We start from the raw sequence: 20,908 nt of genomic DNA on the forward strand, positions 1-20,908 counted from the left end.
GCAACTCTTTTTTTATTTTTTATTTTTTTATAAGTCTGATACACAACAGATAGATAAAATTATGTTGTATGAATGTATACATACAAAAATTATAGGGTGGGAGTTTTTGCCGCCTGACTAGGTCTGGTGGGAGAGGTCAAATAAATTTGAGCCAAAATGAAAATTTTGCCGCCTATGTTCCTCGTTCAGACAACAGAATGATTACAATCTGTTGTACAATTTCTGCAGCATGCATTAGGTGTATCACGTAGAAGACATTCAAGCGAGCTTCCTCAAAATCTGGCACCCAGTTTTTAATCATACAACGGAAATAGCTAAACCGTTGTACCTAGTAACCAAAATTTTAGTGTTTCAAGAGGCAACCAAGACTCAAGAGTAGAGGGAAATCTGCCGCTAAATTTTTTAAGACTCAGACAACGGACATTGCTTAATTGTGTTGTGCAATGTAGTTCTGAAAAAAAAGTTATCACTTTATTGACATTCACACAACAGAACATCACTAATACCGTTGTACAATAGAGTTCACTTAAACACACAACAGTCAATTCTGTTCCGTTATCTGATTGGTGTTGTGTGATTAACTTTTTGTAGTAGTGTTGTAAGATAAATAGTGAAATCTGCAAGCATAAGCTAAGAACGTAAGTATTGAATAAAGAACTGGGAGACAAATTAAGTTCAAAACTCCAATATTTGGGATGGACATAGTACAGGACTGGTACAGCTGCTACTCAATTTAAATGAGAAACTCAAGATAATGAAAATTTTGAGGACAGCATTTAGTAGTGAATTCTAGCAAAAAATAGTCGTTCAAATATCACATATTAATTGGCTTTCTGAGGACTAGACTTAAGGAGTTCTAATCATAATGTTGATACCATATGGGTCCAACACAAATATCAACATATATGACTTGATGATATTCTAGGAAATTAAAGCAATGCGTACTTGATATTCTCCCATATTTTCAATGCCCAGTGCCTTATAATATAACAACCAGAGATATCAGTGTAGCCAATCATGTCGGCACGAAGAAGAACCTGCAGGGATCAGCTAGATATATTAGTGTAGTCAATTATGTCAGTACAAAGAGGAACCTGCTGGGAACAAAGGGCCAATTTCTCAATCATAGTTGTGAAAGAACACTAGGAACAAAACCCAGAAAACATGGAAGGATAGATACCTGACGATACCACTCTCCAAAATTCTTGTCCTTCTTATAGGAAAGACCCAGTTCAGCCATGTCTTAGTACCTAATTGACAGTAGCCAGTAGCATAGTTAGGTTCTATATATTAGGCTCGTACAATTCACTATGCTAAAGAACACCAGAATGCCTAACATTTAAGTTAAATAGACGAACAAAATACCAATAGGCAAAAACTGAATTCCTTCGAAGGCAAATACTAACCCAAAGACTGAAGGCAAAACAAATTGGGGAAGTTTGATGCTCAATAAACTGAATTTGGCGTTGTGTTTTCGGATTCGGCCTCTTCTTTGCTTCACACTACTTAGCCTTCTCTCTGAAATCGGAGGAAAGAAAGAGTACGACGACTCACTGTACAATATATTACTCTGCTACTGTGTCGGATTCTGTTTTGGGGTTTGCGTTTTGAGATTTTGGTTGTTGCGTATTTTGTCAGTGGCATGCACGTAAATTTTGATGAAAACTGAGCATTTTGGTCATTTTCCATTAAAATTTCAGAGTCAAGCCTGCTTCATTTGGTTTTGGGCCTGGGCTTGTGTCCTTATTTGTATAAATCTATTTGAATGTGGGTTTTCTGTGTTTACATCTTTGGTCTGGTGCTACTGTGTAATTTTCTATAATATAATACCGGCCATGAGTATTGCATTGACTACTTTTCCATTTACATTAATAACATGTGTCGGATACAATTCACCCATCACTGAGAAAAGTGATTCACTATAAAACAAGAAGTTATTGGCTATTGGTGCTCAGAACCTTCATTCTAAAATGGCAGCTATTGATGCAATATTAGGATATGACCGAGTGAAGGAAGTGAAAGAATTCGACGAGTCTAAGATCGGAGTTAAAGGCCTCTCCGATGCCGGCATCACTTCCATCCCTTAATTCTTCGTCCACGACCCCGAAACCTTCTCCGACCTCAAACCCTCGTCCAAATACACTGCTGCCACCCTCCCCACTATCGATCTTTCAGACATCAACTCGGTTACTCACCGTGCCGAAATTGTTGAGCAGATCAATCTCGCCTCGAAAACATGGGGTTTCTTCCGAGTAATCAACCACAACGTACCCGTTTCGATACTCGATGAGACGTTGAAGGCTGTTAAAGCGTTTCACGACCAGCCCCACGAGGTGAAGGCGAAGTACTACAAGCGAGAAGAGGGAAAGGGTGTCATGTATGCCAGCAATAACGACTTGTACGGTACAAAGGCGGCGAGCTGGCATGACTCGTTGCAGGTCTGGATGGGCCCACAACGTTCCGAGGCAGAGGAGATCCTAGAGATGTGCAGGAATGAGGTGGTTGCGTGGGATTTTCATGCAACCAAGGTGGGTGAAACTGTGATGGAGTTGCTTTCAGAAGGGTTAGGGTTGGAAGCCGGGAAGTTCAAGGAGCTTACGTTTTCGGATGCGAGGGTGATTGTTGGGCACTGCTATCCCTATTGTCCTCAACCCGATCTCACAGTGGGGATTACATCGCATACTGATCTTGGGATAGTGACAGTTCTTTTGTAGAACCATGTACCTGGGTTGGAAGTTAGGCATCAAAATGAGTGGGTGGATGTCAAGCCTGTGCTTGGAGGTTTGGTTATCAACATTGGAGATCTTCTTCAGGTACATCGATCGAACTCAGAGCTTGATGTATGTTTTTCTTCATTTTTTTTTCGATTTGATCATGTACTTTTGTCTTGTCACAGTAATTCTATGAACCTAATTCTATCTTGACTAAATAGTTTATTTTTTCAACTTGTTGGCAGGTTTTTTTTTGGGTTTTTTTTTGTCTGAATTCTTGTCGATCGGCAGTATGACTTATTATGTTAATTATAAAATAAAAAAAATAAAAAAAAAGGTTCTTATATTTTCATGTTTGGGAAACTAACATACTAGTTCATAACTTTCCTTACTTTACCGGCCACACCACAGGTGACCGCTTCATGGCTAGCCCGTGACTTTACCTTTACTGAATAAGTGAGAACTATTAATCTAAATATATAATTAGGTTTGATGACCACCACTGATAGTCAAGTTAGTAAGAGTCTCTAGTTGTAGAAACCTCACATTCGGGTTTGAATGACAAGTTTGAGTTTTGCACTGTCAATTTGTCAAACTTGGGTGAATAAAAGTGAATGTTACTGGATTTACTACTAGATCTCTTGGCCTAGTTAAATGCTGAATATTTTTGGTGAGGTTGCAGATAATCTCTAATGGGGAGTATAAAAGTGTGCAACATCGTGTGTTGGCAAACTCCTGGAAGGAAGCTCGAATTTCAATTGTGATATTTTACAACCTAGCCAAATGGAGGGAAGATGGATATTGTGGACCTCTCCCAGAACTTTAGTCACCGGAGAAGCCACCAATCTATCGAAACTTCACGGAGAAAGAATTTGTGGAAAATTTCTATAGCAAAGGAATAGATAGCAAGTCTCTGATCGAAAAAATCACAATACATAACTAAAATATTTCTATCTTTTAGTTTCTCGTAACATATGGGATAATATGTTTCATGTACTATGTTATATGAGTGCTTACGTACTTCCATAATTTATTTTCCATGTACAATATTTTGGGTGTTTACTGAATTTATGTTTTTTGTTTTTTGGCAAAAGTATTTACTGAATTGTTGGGTATCATTTATATATAGCATGCTACTAGGTAGTGCGCAATAGCTAGTAGCATTATGATATGAACGGGTCAAGATTTGTAGTGTCCCCTCATCAAAGTGCCTTGATTGACTCCCGAAAAGCCTTGGTACTGAAAAGCCCATTTTGCATATAATCAATATATGCTTATTTTAAGGGACTGTAAGAGACAAATGCATCTCGACCACGTATTAAATTAAGAACTAAATATTATTTAGTCTCTGAACTTTTACTGAAAAAACATTTCAGTTCCTGTCCTTCTAATTTCTCATGTATAATCCTTGTACTCTCAATTTTAAACTAATAGGTCCATTCCGTCACTCTCCATCTAAAAGTTTAGTTAAGTTGCTGATGTGGCAATCATTCCGTGCCAAAATGTAGATTATACCCTCTTTTTTTTTTCTTCTTTCTTTCTCTTCATTTCTTCTTCTTCCATCTCTCTCACCTTCAACTTCCTCTGTCACATTGCTACCATACATGTTTAAGATAACATGCCAATTTTGAAATTTCTTGAGAAGTTGACTTTCTTTAGCTAAGTCGTCCGATTCCGAAAAATTTGTCAACTTTGCGACCATATATAATTGGAGGCAATTTCTTACTTGGCTTCGCCGGACGAGCCAAGAAAACCATCTCGAATTCTCCTTCGCTGATGATCTCTTGTCGAACCCACTATTTTGTCCGATTGTGGTTGCCAGAATCCGGCTCCTCATGGATTCTCGATCTTCGAGTGCTTCTGAAAAAATACCAGCAGTAGTCCTAGCTCCTCCAAATCCAACCTTGTCGCCGATCTGGGTTTTATGATGATAAATGGTATTGTTGTTCAAATTTGTGATTGAATTAGGCTTTGAAGTGTATATAGTTTATGTTGTTTTCGATTTCGATGGCCTTTGGGGATTTTGTAATGGTAAATGGTATTATTATTGATGAGGTTGCATTAATACGATGTTGTTTGTCTGTTCAATTTGTAGCTCCCCATGGATGATGACTCATTGAACATACCCAACTAGGGATACTAAGCAGACTTAATTGTGTGAGTTCTAACCCACTTTTGCTTGTGTGCCTAGAAACTCTGAAAAGTTTGATTGTTTATGTTCCTCGACTTAATTACAGTGAACCCAATTGGTTTTTGGGTTCAAAAATGTTTTCGAATTTGGTTCTTTTTCTTGCGATTTGTTGTAAATTGTTAGCTGAATAGCCGCTCTTAATATAAGGGGTACATGCAAGTAATGGTATATGAATTTAAGAAAGGTTGTCAAACCCACGAGGATTGGATTCCTTTCACTAGCTAGGGTGTGAACCTAAGGAAAGCTAGAATATGCAAGGAAAGCTACAATCACAAACCTAGAATCACAAGGAAATCTAAGCTCATGGTGAGTATGTGCAAGATGGAGTAGTGATTTAATTTTAGTTTTTGAATTGAAAACAACTAGAGGTTGAAATGTAAACTAAATTACTTTAAACTAAACTAGTGATCTAATGAAGGAAAGTTAGGATTTGGATTGTCTACCACTAACCTCCCTTGCAAGTATTGATGCATTTCAATATGAATGATGCAAAATTAATTAACTAATTTCTCTCCTTGCATCCCTCTCTCGTATGACAAGGAACAACTTCTTTTGTGATATCAAGCAACCTCTCTCGGGTGTGGTACTTAACTACTTAAGTCATGCATTTCAATCCAGTTAGGTATCTAGTGCATTGCCTAAGTGCATAAAGTTTGGAGATGAAGAAATAATGCAAACCAACTAAGCTTATCTCTAAGTGATTGTAATTCACAACCCCTACATGCACACCTAGTGTGCTTTCATGCTTTAACATTCAAAGGTTACCAATCTCTAAACATTATATCATGACATAGCAAACACACATACTCAAAGTGATAAAGTCTAAGCATATGCTTTCAACTCTTGAACTAGCATGTAGGCATATTAAAGAAAATTGTATCACATTATTTTATTAACATCAATCCATACAAGATTGGCTAAGGCTTTCAAGCCTAGCCCCAACAAAGGACTACTCACTCATAATTACATATACTAACTTCAAAATCAAATTAAACACCAAAATATAATCTAAACTAAAAGGGATAGAATTGGCTTAATGGTATGTCGGATGATCCCCAAGATCACGTCTTGGTGGCGGTGATTCCCTCTCCTTCTTGCTCTTGAAGATTTGATGATAAAAGATAGTGAACCTTGTATTATGTATTGTGTGAATAGGTGGAATAGATTGAGAAAATGATGATAGAAAAGAGAGTGGAGAAACGATGTAGTAGTGGTGGTGTTAATGGAGGTAGAGGATAAGACATGGTGGTTGGTGATGGAGGAGATAGAGTAGTATGGATAGTATGAGTTTGGATTTTCAGAGGTGGAGATGGAGGTTTTGTGGTGAAGATGGAGAGAGAAAGGAGTGTAGTGGAGTGGTATCAGTGGTCTCCTCTTCCTTGTGAGAAAAGATGCTTAAATAGATGGAGAGAGAGAGAGGTGTGAAAATGGTGAATCAAAGCAAAAGTGAGCAGCTCAAGCATTGTAAGAAGTAAGGAGGTGGAGTATAAGAGTGGTAATAGATCCCAAAACAAGGGAAAAATATATGGAAGAGATGGAGTAAAAAGAGGGAAGTAATGATGAGCTATTAAAGAGAGTAGAGTAGAAAAATATGGCTAAGGGAGAAGTGAGAAGCAGCTAGCTCTCTTTATTGTACATGAGAAACATGAAAATGAAGAAAGTTGGAGTGGTTTTGGGTCACCAAAGTCAAGGTGACAAGCATGGGAGAGAAGGTGTGCATAGGGATGCCTATTATCCAAAAGATAATATGATAGGTTAATCTAGCCATTATCTTGAAGGATTGTTCTAGAACTCTCTTTGATAATTTCAGCATCGATCACAAACCTTCTAAAAACACATAGTAAAGCTGTCCAAAAAGGATTCTCGGCCAAGTTACCCTTATTTGACTAGGATTCATTTTTTGCTTCTGAAGCTTTCTTCTCGGACTAGGTTTGACTTGCTATTGCCATGTTTCTTGATGGTTATCGACTCCTAGATACTCTATGAAATAATTTCTTCTAGAATGATCAAAAATCTTGGAGAAAAACTCCAAGTAAGTCGCCGGAAAGGATCTCCCAAAAGCTTTGTGAAAATCTGACAGTTTTGCCTTCTCGGGAAGCCTACTTTGATCATTAATTCCCACTGCCTTGATAACTTTTCTGAACAACTCTTAGGCTCATGTTGTATTACAACATCATGTATTTAAGAGATGCAAGCCTTTTATGCAAGAATCCACTTGGAAGATTGCAAGAAAAGCTCTCGAAAACTGTTCCCGATAAGCTGATTTTGAACTGCAGTTTTCTATTTTGCAGCAATTATTTTGCACAACGATTTCCGTGGACTTCCCTTGCAATTTCTGGCCAAAGGAATGATCAAACTGCATCCTTAGCATATGTCCTATATGGTTAATGCCTTCGTTGCTCCATTTAAACTCCTATTTTTCTGGGATTGCTTCAAGAAGTACTTGTGCCACCAAAAGTGGTGGTGCATGGAAAATTCACTGGAATTTCACTGTTTCTCTTCTTGTCAAGATTTTCTACAAAATATGGAATTAGATTAGTCAACACTAAATTGAACTTTTAGAGCAAGTAATTTCCATGTTTTAGGGCACAAATATATATATATATATATATATATATGAATTATGACCCAACAGAAACCCATTAGAGTATAGCATAGCTTATTGATAGGTTTCATACTTTAGTTTGAAGAAAACCGACTGGAATATCATGAATTTTTTAATCTGCCTTGTTCATGTATCTGTTTGAAGTCAAAGAGTTCAGGTTTTCACTCTGGGTTTTCAGCTTATTGGTTTTGTTATCCAATCATTCAATAGAGGATACTAAATGTACTAATCTCGATCTAGTTGGGCTAATTTCACTAATTCTCTAAGAAAATTAGATTTAGGTGATGAACTGCAGTTGTGCTATAGTTTGAGATATATATCACATCTCGTTGAGAGAGAGAGAGAGAGAGAGAGAGAGAGAGAGAGAGAGAGAGAGAGAGAGAGAGAGAGAGAGAGAGAGAGAGAGAGAGAGAGAGAATAAATTAAAAAAAAAAAAAAGACGTGAGGGTATAATAGACATTTTAGATTGGTAGGCTTGCCACATCAGCAACTTAACGGAGTTTCTGGATGGAGAGTGACGAAATAGACCTATTGGTCTAAAATTAAGATTACAAGGATTAAACATGTGAAATTAGAGGACAGGAACTGAAGTACTTTTTCAGTCAAAGTTCAGGGACTAAACAATATTTAAGTCAAAGTTCAGGGACTAAACAATATTTAATCATTAAATTAAATAACTGAAATTTTAACAACATAAAACGATGCATTTATTTTCAGTCGTCAGATTTACTTGTCTCTCATAGCCATGCTCATGAGCACTCTCTGAATTCGTTGGAGTAGCAGAGAGGACGACACGCCCCCGCCGCCTTAGACAATCATGTCCTATTAACGCGCCGCCGGACGAAACAATTGAAATCTTAGAAACCCTTAGGCCCGTGCAAGCCCATACGCCCGACGAGAACTTTTTCCCTTGCAAGCTATGTGAAAGTTTGTGTATAGTGTTTTCTGAAATTGGAGGTTCGGGACCTTAATCTTGCTAAGTTGTCTACACAAACCTAGATCCCTTTGTGCTTCAAACAAAATTCTTTTCCCAGTTTCAATTTATTATGGAAAGCTGATTTTGGCTACGTACTCCAAACATTTTTTCTCAAGGTATTAAGTGAAAAGTGGGTAACAGAGACAGTACGTTTGGATTTGAAAAACGATCCTTGGCTGTCTACTTATCCGTTCAGGGTTTCTTAAGATCCCCTAGTTGATATTCCTGTTTCATTGGTTTCAGACTTCATTGGGGGTACATTTCTTACGCGAAATCTGCCCTTATTGCAATCCACCTGCTATTTGGTAAGTTTCCTCATTGGCTCTATTCCACTTGAGATTTGAAATTAATATTATCATTTGGTCATGGTTCCCATCACACAAAGGTCGTCTTCCATTAAAATAGATAACCATATTGGTCTCTTCTTTGTTGGGATTTGCAGGCAACTTCTTCAACCTTTGTAAATGCCTTCAAATTACTTTGGAAGGCTATTCTGGACACCACAATTTAGGATAACGTTAACCTGTGTATTTAGCATGCATACTTGTCAAATCTAATTCGTGCCCCGGATTATCTTGCTACTGAAGGATTGAGAGGATTTTGGTCAACTTTTCTTGTTCTCGCTGTGATATATATATATATACACGTGACCACCCCCCCCCAAATAATATATTGTTGATGTTTTGCAGAGTTCCTATATGCGAGAGGAAGCTCTCTCTGCTCCTTCTTTGCATCTTACAATCAAAGCTCTCCTTCCCTATCTTTGAAGGAAGTGATCCTCGTATGTGTTGGAAAAAGCCAAAACAAAAGCACTTTTCCTTTTTGTTCATAATCATATAGAGTAGGCTGTAGGCATAATGGCCAAGTATGTTTGACCAGTTTCAAGTTGTATATATAGGTTTTATTTCAGCCGTTTTGTTTTGTTTTGTTTTGTTTTTTATCAGTTTAAAAAATTAGACAATTTTGTCTATCTCATCCAACTGTCAAAAAGTTAAGAGTCATGTGTAAGGCTAAACTTATTCTAAACTTCTCTTTGATAGTATTTTGGGTAAAGCAATTATTCCCTAACGAATTCAAGTCCTAGTTAACGAATTCAGGATCTTGGCTTCAAAATTCTTTCTATTTAGACACATATTTAGAGAAGCTAATTTTGTCGCTAATCATTTAGTTTCTTTAGCTTATAATCATTTGTATCCCAAAATTTGGTTTTCTTGTTTGCTCCTATCTGTATCCCCAGCATTCCATTTAGATTAGCTAAAGAAAGGTGTTTTTTGTGGTTTCGTTTTGTAACTTCTATTTGTCATTAAAAAAACAAAAAAAAAAGTGTAAGGCTAAACTTTTCATCACACTATCTCATTTTCAGACATACATATATCCCTAAAGAATTACAAACTTGTCCAAACAAAGCCATCCATTTTCTTTCCCCAAAAAAAAAAAAAACAAATAATATCAATTTATTTTTGGGCATGCATGCCTAAAAGAATTACAAGCTTGTCCAAAAAAAGCCATACATTTTCGAAAATATAATAACAATATCAATGTATATATCCTCATGCGCTTCATACACGTTTGGTTTTGGAATGATAATAGTTGCTTTGACTGAATAAATGTAATGAATGTAAATTGTCTGAAATAAAATCGAAGTTGCAAATTGACGTTGAGGTTAAACATATGGGTCTGTTTTGGCTACTTTTTTTTTTTTTTTTGAAATATGACGTCAAGCCTTTCATATATGTGAATATAAGTGATTACACAACATGACCTACCCCCGAGAGGGCCACGTCAATATCAACCCATGCAGGTTACCCTAAAGCAACCAAATGTAATCACTATGGTAATAGGACCAAGAACCAAACCTAGACAATGTTAGGGCAAGAAAAGAAAAAATAAAAAACCCTAACTTATTCGACGAAACCCAGGACCACCCTACGCAGAGGGGGGCATGTGATGCCCCGGAAATTCGTATTTATTTTCCAAGGATTTTCCAGAATCTAAATTATGGTTATTGGACGGTTTCGTGGCTCGTGGATGGAGCGGAAGTGTTTCGGACGAATTTCTATTCGGAAGTATGACTTTAGGGGGGGGGGGGGGGGGGCTCAAGGTTGACTTTTTATACGTTGGGATTCTCCGAAAACTTCCTTCACGAAAGTTGTAGAGCACGTCGATATGAGTTCGTGGATATGTGGAACGCGAGAATCGGAGTTCGTATCAAAAAGTTATGGCCATTGGAAGGAATTTCCATTTTGGTATAAATAGAAGTTTCCCAAGTTGGAAACTTACTATTTTCATTACTTCCATTTTTGGAAGTTCACTTTCTCTCTCTCTTCTCTCTCGGCTGCACCTTCAGAATCGAAGATATCTGGCTGACCCGACCCGACTTCTCCTGCAAACTGCGGCGGTCTCCGGCGACGAAACTTTCCAGATTGGATCGTCTCCTCTGTCTGGTCGTCCCTGTGGTGTCCTCTAGCACCGATTCTCAGTGGTGGCGGCGGTAGAAGGAGGCGCAGTTGGGTGATTTCGGACCCGGTCGGAAATCCTTGTTCCGACGTCGGCGAGGCTTCAAGTCTTCTTGGTTGAGCTCAGAGCAGCCTCCTTGATCGATCCTTGGTGGTTGTTTGGATCGATTCACGTGAAACTTGGTTCAACTTAGTTGGGATTACTGTTCACGGTGTGTGAGGTAATTTTCGACCCCTTATGCTTGTTTTCTGACTTCGAGCTAGTTATGAGAGTTCACAAGCATGCTTAGATGAAGAACTTTGATGTTGGGAGTTTTGTGAAATATTGAGTTTTGGCCGGCGGCGGTGCTCCACCTCCTGTGGCGGCGTTCCGGCGGTGTTCCGGCCACTTAAGGAACTGTTTTTGGTATTATATATGTTATACTCGTTGATACGAGCGTTTCGATATATAATATGCAAGTTTTGGAGTTCGTTTGGAATTGTTATGATTTTTGCAGTTTCATACCGATCGATTTATTCTATCCGTGAGGATTTGAGTGTCCGATCGACTTGTGGTTTGGTCACATCGATCGTGGACGTATTCCGGAGACTTTGGGAGGTCTCGGATGTGGTTTCGCCTCGATTGGCGCCACTTTGGGGATTTTAGTTTAAAACAAGGGTTTCAGACTTAAATCATTTGTGAATCGTTACTGATTTGAGATCATTGGTGATTAGGTGCTTCTAAAGGTGAATTGGACGAGTTGTTGTTGATAGTGTTAGTTCGGTTCTGTATAGAAGACGCAGCAGGATTCTGAGGTGAGTAATCTCACGAAGTTCATTCACGAACGGGCTTACCTTTATCGTTTTGAGAGTTATTTGGTTAACTGCAAACTATAGTTGGTATTAGTAGGCATTCCTGAGCGGATATATATATATATATATTTACGTGAAATATATATGTTTTGGTGGTTTGTGAATTTGTGAAACAATATGCATGAAATGATGCTTTTTATTGTTTTGGGTTGTGGCTTTTGGAAAACAAATGGTGGGAAATCGTATTTCTATTGTTTTGAAAAGTGTTTGAGGATTTGAGAGTCACAGGTTGTGATTTCTCCTTTTGATTTGATTTAACGTTTTGATCTGACGACCGGTGGTCTGAGGATTTGATAGTCACAGGTTGTGATTTCTCCTTTTGATTTGATTTAACGTTTTGATTTGACGACCGGTGGTCTGAGGATTTGAGAGTCACAGGTCGTGATTTCTCCTTTTGATTTGATTTAACGTTTTGATCTGACGACCGGTGGTCTGAGGATTTGAGAGTCACAGGTTGTGATTTCTCCTTTTGATTTGATTTAACGTTTTGATCTGACGACCGGTGGTCTGAGGATTTGAGAGTCACAGGTTGTGATTTCTCATTTTGATTTAATTTGACGTTTTGATCTGAGGGTCAGGTTGGCCTAAGGATCCGGGGTTGCAGGTTGCATCCTCATGGCAATATTATATCGTAAGGTTGAACCTTGGCCGGGTGACAGGTTACGATTCAGTTAGAGCTCTAGTCTGTTTGCCACCGTACCTCATGGATCTAAGTAGGTTACTTAAGACTCCTGGGTACATACTTTGTCCAGGTTGGACCTATTTGCTGTTTTGTCCAGGTTGGACCTAATTATTGTTTTATCCAGGTTGGATCGATTTATCATATTCTAATTGTTAGGTTAACGATAGGTATGATTGATTTGTGTTGATGTTTTGTTCAGGTTGGACCTAATTATTGTTTTATCCAGGTTGGATCGATTTATCATATTTGAATTGTTAGGTTAACGATTTATATGATTTTGTCAAGGTGTGACTTTCGTTGTTTATTTTGAGAAAAGAGTATTGTTTTTGGAAGCATGGTATGTTTTCTTTATTCGCGAGTTGAAAGGTTTTCCTCGTTTTTGGCGTGAGTTGTGCATGTGTGTTTTGAGTTACTCATACGGGCTTGCAAAAGCTTACCGGGTTTGTTGTGTGGCAACCCGGTGCACCATTTCAACTGTGTAGGGGTTAATCCTGCAGGTTAGGATAATCGAGGTTAAGGCAACGAGCTATCAGGTTTACGATAGGAAGCCATCTTTGTGACTTTACCTTTGATAAGGACTTCCGTTGTATAGTTACTCTAAGCAGCCTTTACGTTTTATTTTGTTGTTGACAATTTAATTCGTAAGTTTGTGTAATATATAACTCTTTGGAGCGAGTGTATATTAACTTTGAGGGTTCAGGGCATCAGTATGTACTTGGTTTAAAGGGAAAAAGATTCCAAGTATTTTGTATTGATGACTGAACGTTCACGCATGTATAATTATAGGATTATATATATCGATTTTCTTGTGTGTAAAATCAGGGGCGTGACAGGGCATCCCCAGGATCCACAGTTACCAAACTCATAGGAGTAGCCTCCCCCACAACGGTCACCTCCACCACAGTAGCCTGTTCAGATTCAGCAGTCCCCATTGGAGAGATCTCCTCCACAGCAGCCTTCCAATCGGACCCAAAGCCCAAAAACCCAGAACCTAGATCCGAGCCAAAACCGACTTGACTCAGACCTGCCTTATCATCGCTGTCGCGTACCCTACCATCGTCGACCACCACTATAGCCACCGCGTGAAAGAAACGCAATGGCTTCTCCACAGAAGATGCCTCCACCATAACCTCCGGAGGGAGACCTAACCACCAGATCAGAATATGACGGCGCTGTGCAGGAGCCAAGAATTCCTAGACAGACGAACCACCGCCAGGCGACGCAGCCCAGTCTGCAAATGTCCCTGGAATCGTACTGGAGGCGCGCGCCATGCAGCGCTGACCAAGAGAGAGAGGCCGAAGACCCCCAGTGCTAGGAGGAGCCCACGCGCAAAGCCATGGTTCCCACCCACATATGAACCCGAGTAGGAGGCAGAAGCTTCATCTCGGATCACAAAAACCCAGCCGCCGCGAAGAAACCCTAAGGAGAGCTCACGGGGAGAGAACATATCTATAGCAGTAACTAAAGCTTGGAGTTTTGGCTACTTAAGTATTTAATGTTGTCGAAATATAATTCAAAGTCATGGGTTATTGAGTCATGTTCTCCTCCACATGTTGTGTAATACCCAAACCTGGACTAATAGACAATTATATTATTCCAAATTTAGAGTGAGATTAGAAAATTTCACTCTATCCATAATCAAATTTCTATCTGTGTCAAACATCATCAATTAAAGGGAAATTAGACAATACCATCTTATGGATAGATACTTGGGTCAATCTCAACGGCGGTAATAGTCGTCGTAATAACCAAAATCTCTTTGATTCATTGTCATTAGTAATTGCATAGACACGACATCACCAAGGATTACTTCACAACCCCGGCCCAGTCAAAATCATCGACACATAATTTTTCAGAAAGATGGTTGAACCATGTCTCTCGCCAGTAGAAAGACTGATGTCGCCCAAAGACTATAGAAAGTAGATTCTACATTCTAGATCGGGATCCGGGGTGTGCAGCTCTCCCTCTCCCTAGGTTTTCAGCTTAAAGTTGCTTACAAAATGAAGAATGCCTATGTTGTCCATCTAATACCTCATTCTTCTGCATATACATATAGGAAATTTCTACACATCTTACGCGTGTGGGAGTGAGGGAAGTTGTCTAAAGAATTAAGATGGGTGGTTATGCATGTATTTTTCTTTATTTAATTTTTTAATTTTCAGTTATGTGGTTTTACAGTTTTACTTGTATACCATTTCTAATTAATTTGTTTTTTAGTAATTTGTTATTTAATATATAAGAGGTATTTATGTAAAAAATGTTTTGGTTGACAAGTTCTCTTCTTTAAAATATAATATGGATTATTATATTCTGTTCTTAGACCTGGTCTATTATATTCAAGACCATGTCTGTGTAGCTTATTTTGAAGTCTGAGACTGCTGGTTTCAGTTGCTGATTAATGTTGTTGTGATTTTAGTTTGTTGTGTTTTCGATTAACATTTGCGAAATTGGTGTGAGTAATGGGGTTGGTTTACTTGAAATGAGAATGCAGTGGCAGAACTGGACGAGTATGAGTACAACGAGTGCAGTAGCAGAACACGAGTAGCAGAACCAGACACGAGTGCAAGTGTAGTAGCAGAACTGGACGAGTATGAGTGCAGCGAGTGCAGTAGCAGGATTGGACGATGACGAGTGCAGTAGCAGAACATGAGTATGAGGACAGTAGCAAAACTAGACGGAGTATGAGTGCAGTGAGTGCAGTAGCAGGATTGGACGAGTGCAGTAGCAGAATTAGGCAATGACGAGTGCAGTAGCAGAACATAAGTAGCAGAACTGGACACGAGTACAAGTGTAGTAGCAGAACTTGACAAGTATGAGTGCAGCGAGTGCAGTAGCAGGATTGGATGAGGGCAATAGTAGGATTAAACGATGAGATGAGAGTAGTAGGAGAGTGAGATCTTGTGAAGTAACATAAATGGATTATTCTCAATGGAAAAAAAAAAAGTAACATAAAGGGATTATTATCAGAAGAAAAAAAATATAACATAAAAGGATTAGAAGTCAAAAGAAGTAGTTAAGGATAAAAAAAATAAATTAACTCATGACATGTGGCAAGTGGAGAGCAGATTGTCCTTATTTGTAAGATTTAATCATTATGAAGGGACAAGTCAGAAGAAGTAGTTAAGGGTAAAAAAAGTAAATTAACTCATGACATGTGGCAAGTGGAGAGCACATTGTCCTTATTTGTAAGATTTAGTCCTTATATGCTTAATTCAATCTTTAAAGGATGTATTTGTTAAGTCATCTTTTGTCAATAACTTATATGTAATTTGTTATTTAATATATAAGAGGTATTTACGTAAAAAAATGTTTTGGTTGACAAGTTCTCTTCTTTAAAATATAATATGGATTATTATATTCTGTTCTTAGACCTGGTCTATTATATACTAATGCTTTCTCCTTTAAAAAAAGTTGAAGGCCGGCGGCCCGGCACTAGATGCAAATGGGTGCATATTCTTTTTTGAGACAAATAGACTACCTTATTATAAAATCAATTTGAAGGATTGTTGAAGGTGCATGTATACCAATGAAATCAGTTGTATATATATAACTTATTGATGATTAAAGACAAAGTAAACGGTTACCAAAATATTCACTATCGATATGCATGCACCTTCAACAATCCTTCAAATTGATTTCATCGATATGCATGCATCTTTGTCTCTAATCGTCAATAAGTTATATACAACTGTTTATTTTTGTAACTTTCAATAATCCTTCAATGGTGTTGCCTCTAATAATCAATAAGTTATATACAACTGATTATGATGTATAAGTTATATACAACTGATTATGATGTGTTATATATAGGCTACGCGGCTGAATATTTTTATGTCGTAATTTAAAGAAGTGCATGTCATTATTTGCGTAGCCTATATATGGACATAAAAATTACGATAATGATGACATGCACTTCTTTAAATTAGTGATTACAATGATGACATGCACTTCTTTAAGTTGATGGTGACATGCACTTCCTCTTCTTTAAATTAGTGTTTACAATGATGACATACACTTCTTTAAATTGATGATGACATGCACTTCTTTAAATAAGTGATTACAATGATGACATGCACTTCTTTAAATTAATGATTTAAATTAGTGATTATCATAGTAAGTAGGGAGAATATCACAAATGGTCACTGAACTTTGACCTATTCGATACTTTGGTCACTGACTTTTCAAAAATATCACTTTAGTAACTCATCTTTTACATTAATCACTACCGTTAAATATTATGTTATAATCTTGTAAATAATGCATATTGTGAGGATATTTTCATCTAAGTTAAAATTTTCCTATAAATCGTATTAAATTATTAAATAGATGAGGAGAAGTATCAGATCTCCATTCATCACAAATACCCAGACTTAACAAATTCAATATGGACAAGGAGAACATGACTTTCATGTTTATTAAGATTGGGTTGTGTTTGTATTGTTCACGTCTTTAATTGGTGGTAATTTGATGGGTTGTGCAGGTTCAATTGAATTTGGATTTCTTCTTCTACTTTTTGTAAAGTTTCGTCCACTTCTTCTCTCCGTCGTATTTGGATTTCTTCTATCCCGAACTCTAGAGACTCTGGCAAGCTCTGACCAAGAGCAACCGAGATGGAAGAAACATTTTGTCATGAATTTTGGAAGAGAAAACATATTCAAAAGAAGCCCAAAACAGTGAAGTGTCAAAAGCAGAGTAATTGTTGTGAATTCAATTGGAAAAAAGACCAGAAACAATTGGTTAGGTCGAAGGACTTCTAATGTATATTGAGGTCTTCTAGTGATCGACTATAGTGAATGACGGAGTTAAATTTGAGTGACTAAAGTGTATTTTGAAAAGTCAATGACTAAAGTGTCGAACAAGTCAATGTTCAGTGACCATTTGTGATACTCCCTAACCTATAATTAATCATCATTATAGTAGTAATATGACAATCTTGATCCAAAGCAAGCAAGCTAGGCCCGTCCTTTATATATGACACGCGCGCGCGCGCACATACATATATATATTCCTTGCTTTTACCTAGTCGGCTGACTAAAATTGTAAGAAACGATCCAAAGCAAGCATATATATATATATATATATATATATATATTCCTTGCTTTTACCAAGTCGGCTAACTAAAGTTGTAAGAAACGATCCAAAGCAAGCAAGCTAGGCCTGTCCTTTATATATATATATATTCCTTGCTTTTACCAAGTCGGCTAATGCTTGCATACTACGACAATACTAAACCACTGTTCGATCACAGTAAAGACTGAAACTAAGTAAGCTGATCGATCAAGAACATGGCAGTTAATTGTGCTGCTTCCAATTCCGAATACGATCGGCTCAAAGAAGTTAAAGAGTTCGACGAGTCAAAGATGGGAGTAAAGGGTCTTTCCGACTCTGGCATCACTTCTATTCCTCGCTTCTTCATACACCCACCTGAAACTCTTCCTTGTAATAACTTTAACTCTAGCACCAACACTACCTCCATCCCCCTACTCGACTTAGCCAACCTCAATTCCCCCACTCACCGTCCCAAAATCATTCGACAAATCAAAGACGCCGCCACCACGTGGGGATTCTTCCAAGTCATCAACCACGGGATACCGGCATCAGTCCTCGATGAGACAATCCGAAGCATCACAGCCTTCCATGAACAACCTCACGAGATCAAATCCAAACACTACAGACGCCAAGAGCACCACGGTGTCATGTACACTAGCAACAATGACTTGTACCGTAGTAAGGCGGCCACCTGGCATGATTCCCTTCAGGTGCAAGGCTGGTGCCCCAAAGGCTCGAGGGGTTTATGTTCTTATTTCATTTGTTTTTTCATTCTTCGTTAAATTGTAGCGGTATTCCATTGCATGCTGCCACGCATCAACTTTTTGTCTCAATTTCATGAGCTTTAGTAGCTGATTCCAGCTTTAAAAAAATTGAGATATAGAGAAAAGTTTGAGATTAATGATACACGTAATTTATTATATGAATAATATAAATTTTCATGTGTGAATATATATATAGTTAAATGAACTAAGGTGCCCTCCTGATTAGATTCCTCATTATTGGTAAATCAGGTGTTTACGGCACCGGAGGAGATGAAGGTGGAGGATGACATCCCAGAGGTTTGCCGTAAGGAGGTGATTGCATGGGATTTTCATGCAGCCAAAGTAGCCGCGGCATTATTTGAGTTGTTGGCTGAAGGTCTTGGTTTGGAACCTGGGAAGTTCAAGGAGTTGGGTTTTATGAAAGCTAGATTATTTTTGGGGCACTGTTATCCCTACTGTCCGCAACCAGATCTGACGGTGGGAATCAAATCTCATACTGATGCCGGTTTGACAGTGTTGCTGCAGAACCAGGTCGGAGGGTTGCAAGTGAAGCAAGGGAGTGAGTGGGTGGATGTTAAGCCCTTGCCTGGGGCATTGACTGTTAATATTGGTGACTTCATACAGGTTCCATTCATTTACTTCCAACATAACTATTTAAGTATTACTGACTGCCGAGTAAAAGCTCTTCTTATAAAACTCATATTAAAGTCATCTCTAGCTGTAGGGGCTAAAATATTCCACATGCTAAATTTTAGTTTCCGATAATCACTATTTATGCAAATAGTAAGAGTTATAGTTTCTACCATCTCCCACCTTTGAGGCTATAAGTTTAAAACGTTATGTTTTTTTTTATTATTGTTTTTCAAATATATAGTACTTTATACTTATGCACTATTTCTATTCTTATATAATTATTTTTCTGATCAAATCTTATTAATTTTGCCAAGTACTATTTGGTCTAGTGGTATAGTCTCCCCTTTATAAGTGAAAGATTGTGAGTTCGACTCACGAGACTAGTTGTAGCATTTGAGTTGTTTATCTGATACAAAAAAAAACTTATTAATTTTTTGGATATGATTTTATAGTACCACATGTCAACTATGGGAGTGAGAAGGTAGAACAAAAATATGAAAGAAGGTGAGATATGAAAATGAGGTGATATAGGTATTTATAGGATTTTGTTTTTTTTATTATCATTATTTTTTAAAACTATCATTACATTTTCAAAATGAAAAAAAAAAAAAAAAACCAACAGATATTTTTAGTAACAGCTAGCTGACATCATCACATTGACATCAACTAGCTACATATTTGCTTCAATCTCAACCATTGATCTGTTCAGCCATATTCATTTCATTTATTTGGGCCATTAACGTGGACCCCATGAAAAAATAGCTCAAGGGCTATTACAAAGGGCCACTTTTAGCCCAGCAAGTGGCCCTATAGCCCCTCAAATAGCATTTTGGTTTAGCTTAGCCCCTAATTGGAGATGGAAATCTTCATTTTTTTTGGATTATATTCACCCCTTAGCTCAGGATTGGAGATGACCTAACCTATATATGTAAATATCTTTTCTGGACAGATCATATCAAATAGGGAGTATCAAAGCGTGGAGCATCGAGTATTGGCAAATTCATCGAAGGAACCAAGAATCTCAGTATTGATTTTTAATAACTTGGGGGGTTGGAAAGAGTCGGATGAATTTGGGCCACTTCCAGAATTATTATCAGCAGAGAAACCAGCCCTTTATCGACAATTCACTGTGCCAGAGTTTCTTCAAAGCTTTTATAGCAAAGGATTAGATGGCAAAAACATAGTAGAAAGAGTTACACTACACTAGCTAGTAGTGACAAATCATATATGTATGTAACATGTCATATAGGTATTTGCAAGTCTGAATTTCACATTATACTTGGTGAGAGCAGACAAACTTTATTAATAAATGTAGATGAATGACATTGTCTATGATATCAGATCCCAATTAACACCGTCAAGCATGAACATTTATTACCTCCAAATTACAAATGCCAAAGAAACACTAGAAAAGCCAGTTGTGTAATCATCCAGTCCTGAAGAACATGGCCATCACAATTGTAAGTGATGCCTAAAGTGAAAATTATAACCTATGTTTTGTTTAAAGACACTAAGTTTGTGTGTCTGGCCCAAACTCTGATTACTTGTCTGAGTTGTAATAGGGTTAGTCTTACCAATATATACGGAGATATTTCAATCATTGTATGATACAGTTACCTTGTAAGATGCAGATTATTTACTTGTAATCCTCTATATAAAGAGGCCCTTATTATCAATGAAAGTACAACTCAATTCTCTCCCAGTTTTTGATTTCCTAAAAAACATTATTAACACGAAGCACTAACCCTGAAACCCTAAAATCGTAACCTTCAAACCCTAGCTTCCTCTGTCACACACCTTGAAGCCCTCGATCCCAGGAGTCCATAACCGGCGGTGGAACCTCTAGAACCCACTGGAAAAGCCCCGAACCGGCCACCGAAAATCCTGAACCGCTCTGGTTAGCCTCGCTTTGCCTTCCCTATCGCACAGAACAGCGGGCCCCTGTGCCCGCGTTAGCGGTTTCCTACACCCAAAGTTAGCCTCCCTTGC

The 20,908-nt window shown here is 38.0% G+C and overlaps 1 protein-coding gene and 1 pseudogene across 1 annotated transcript; both read left to right on the plus strand.

Annotated features, from left to right (window-relative positions):
- Positions 1-1,970: 1,970 nt before the first annotated feature.
- On the plus strand, positions 1,971-3,654 carry LOC112193773 (annotated as a pseudogene).
- Positions 3,655-17,655: 14,001 nt separating this feature from the next.
- On the plus strand, positions 17,656-20,280 carry LOC112195187 (1-aminocyclopropane-1-carboxylate oxidase homolog 4). The gene is made up of 3 exons (XM_024335558.2): positions 17,656-18,232; positions 18,536-18,910; positions 19,869-20,280. The coding sequence occupies exons 1-3, from the start codon at positions 17,759-17,761 to the stop codon at positions 20,124-20,126; spliced, it is 1,107 nt and encodes a 368-aa protein (XP_024191326.1). The 5' UTR covers positions 17,656-17,758; the 3' UTR covers positions 20,127-20,280.
- The last annotated feature ends 628 nt before the right edge of the window (positions 20,281-20,908 follow it).

Source organism: Rosa chinensis, chromosome 3, assembly GCF_002994745.2.
Source record: "Rosa chinensis cultivar Old Blush chromosome 3, RchiOBHm-V2, whole genome shotgun sequence".
Taxonomy (NCBI): Eukaryota; Viridiplantae; Streptophyta; class Magnoliopsida; order Rosales; family Rosaceae; genus Rosa; species Rosa chinensis.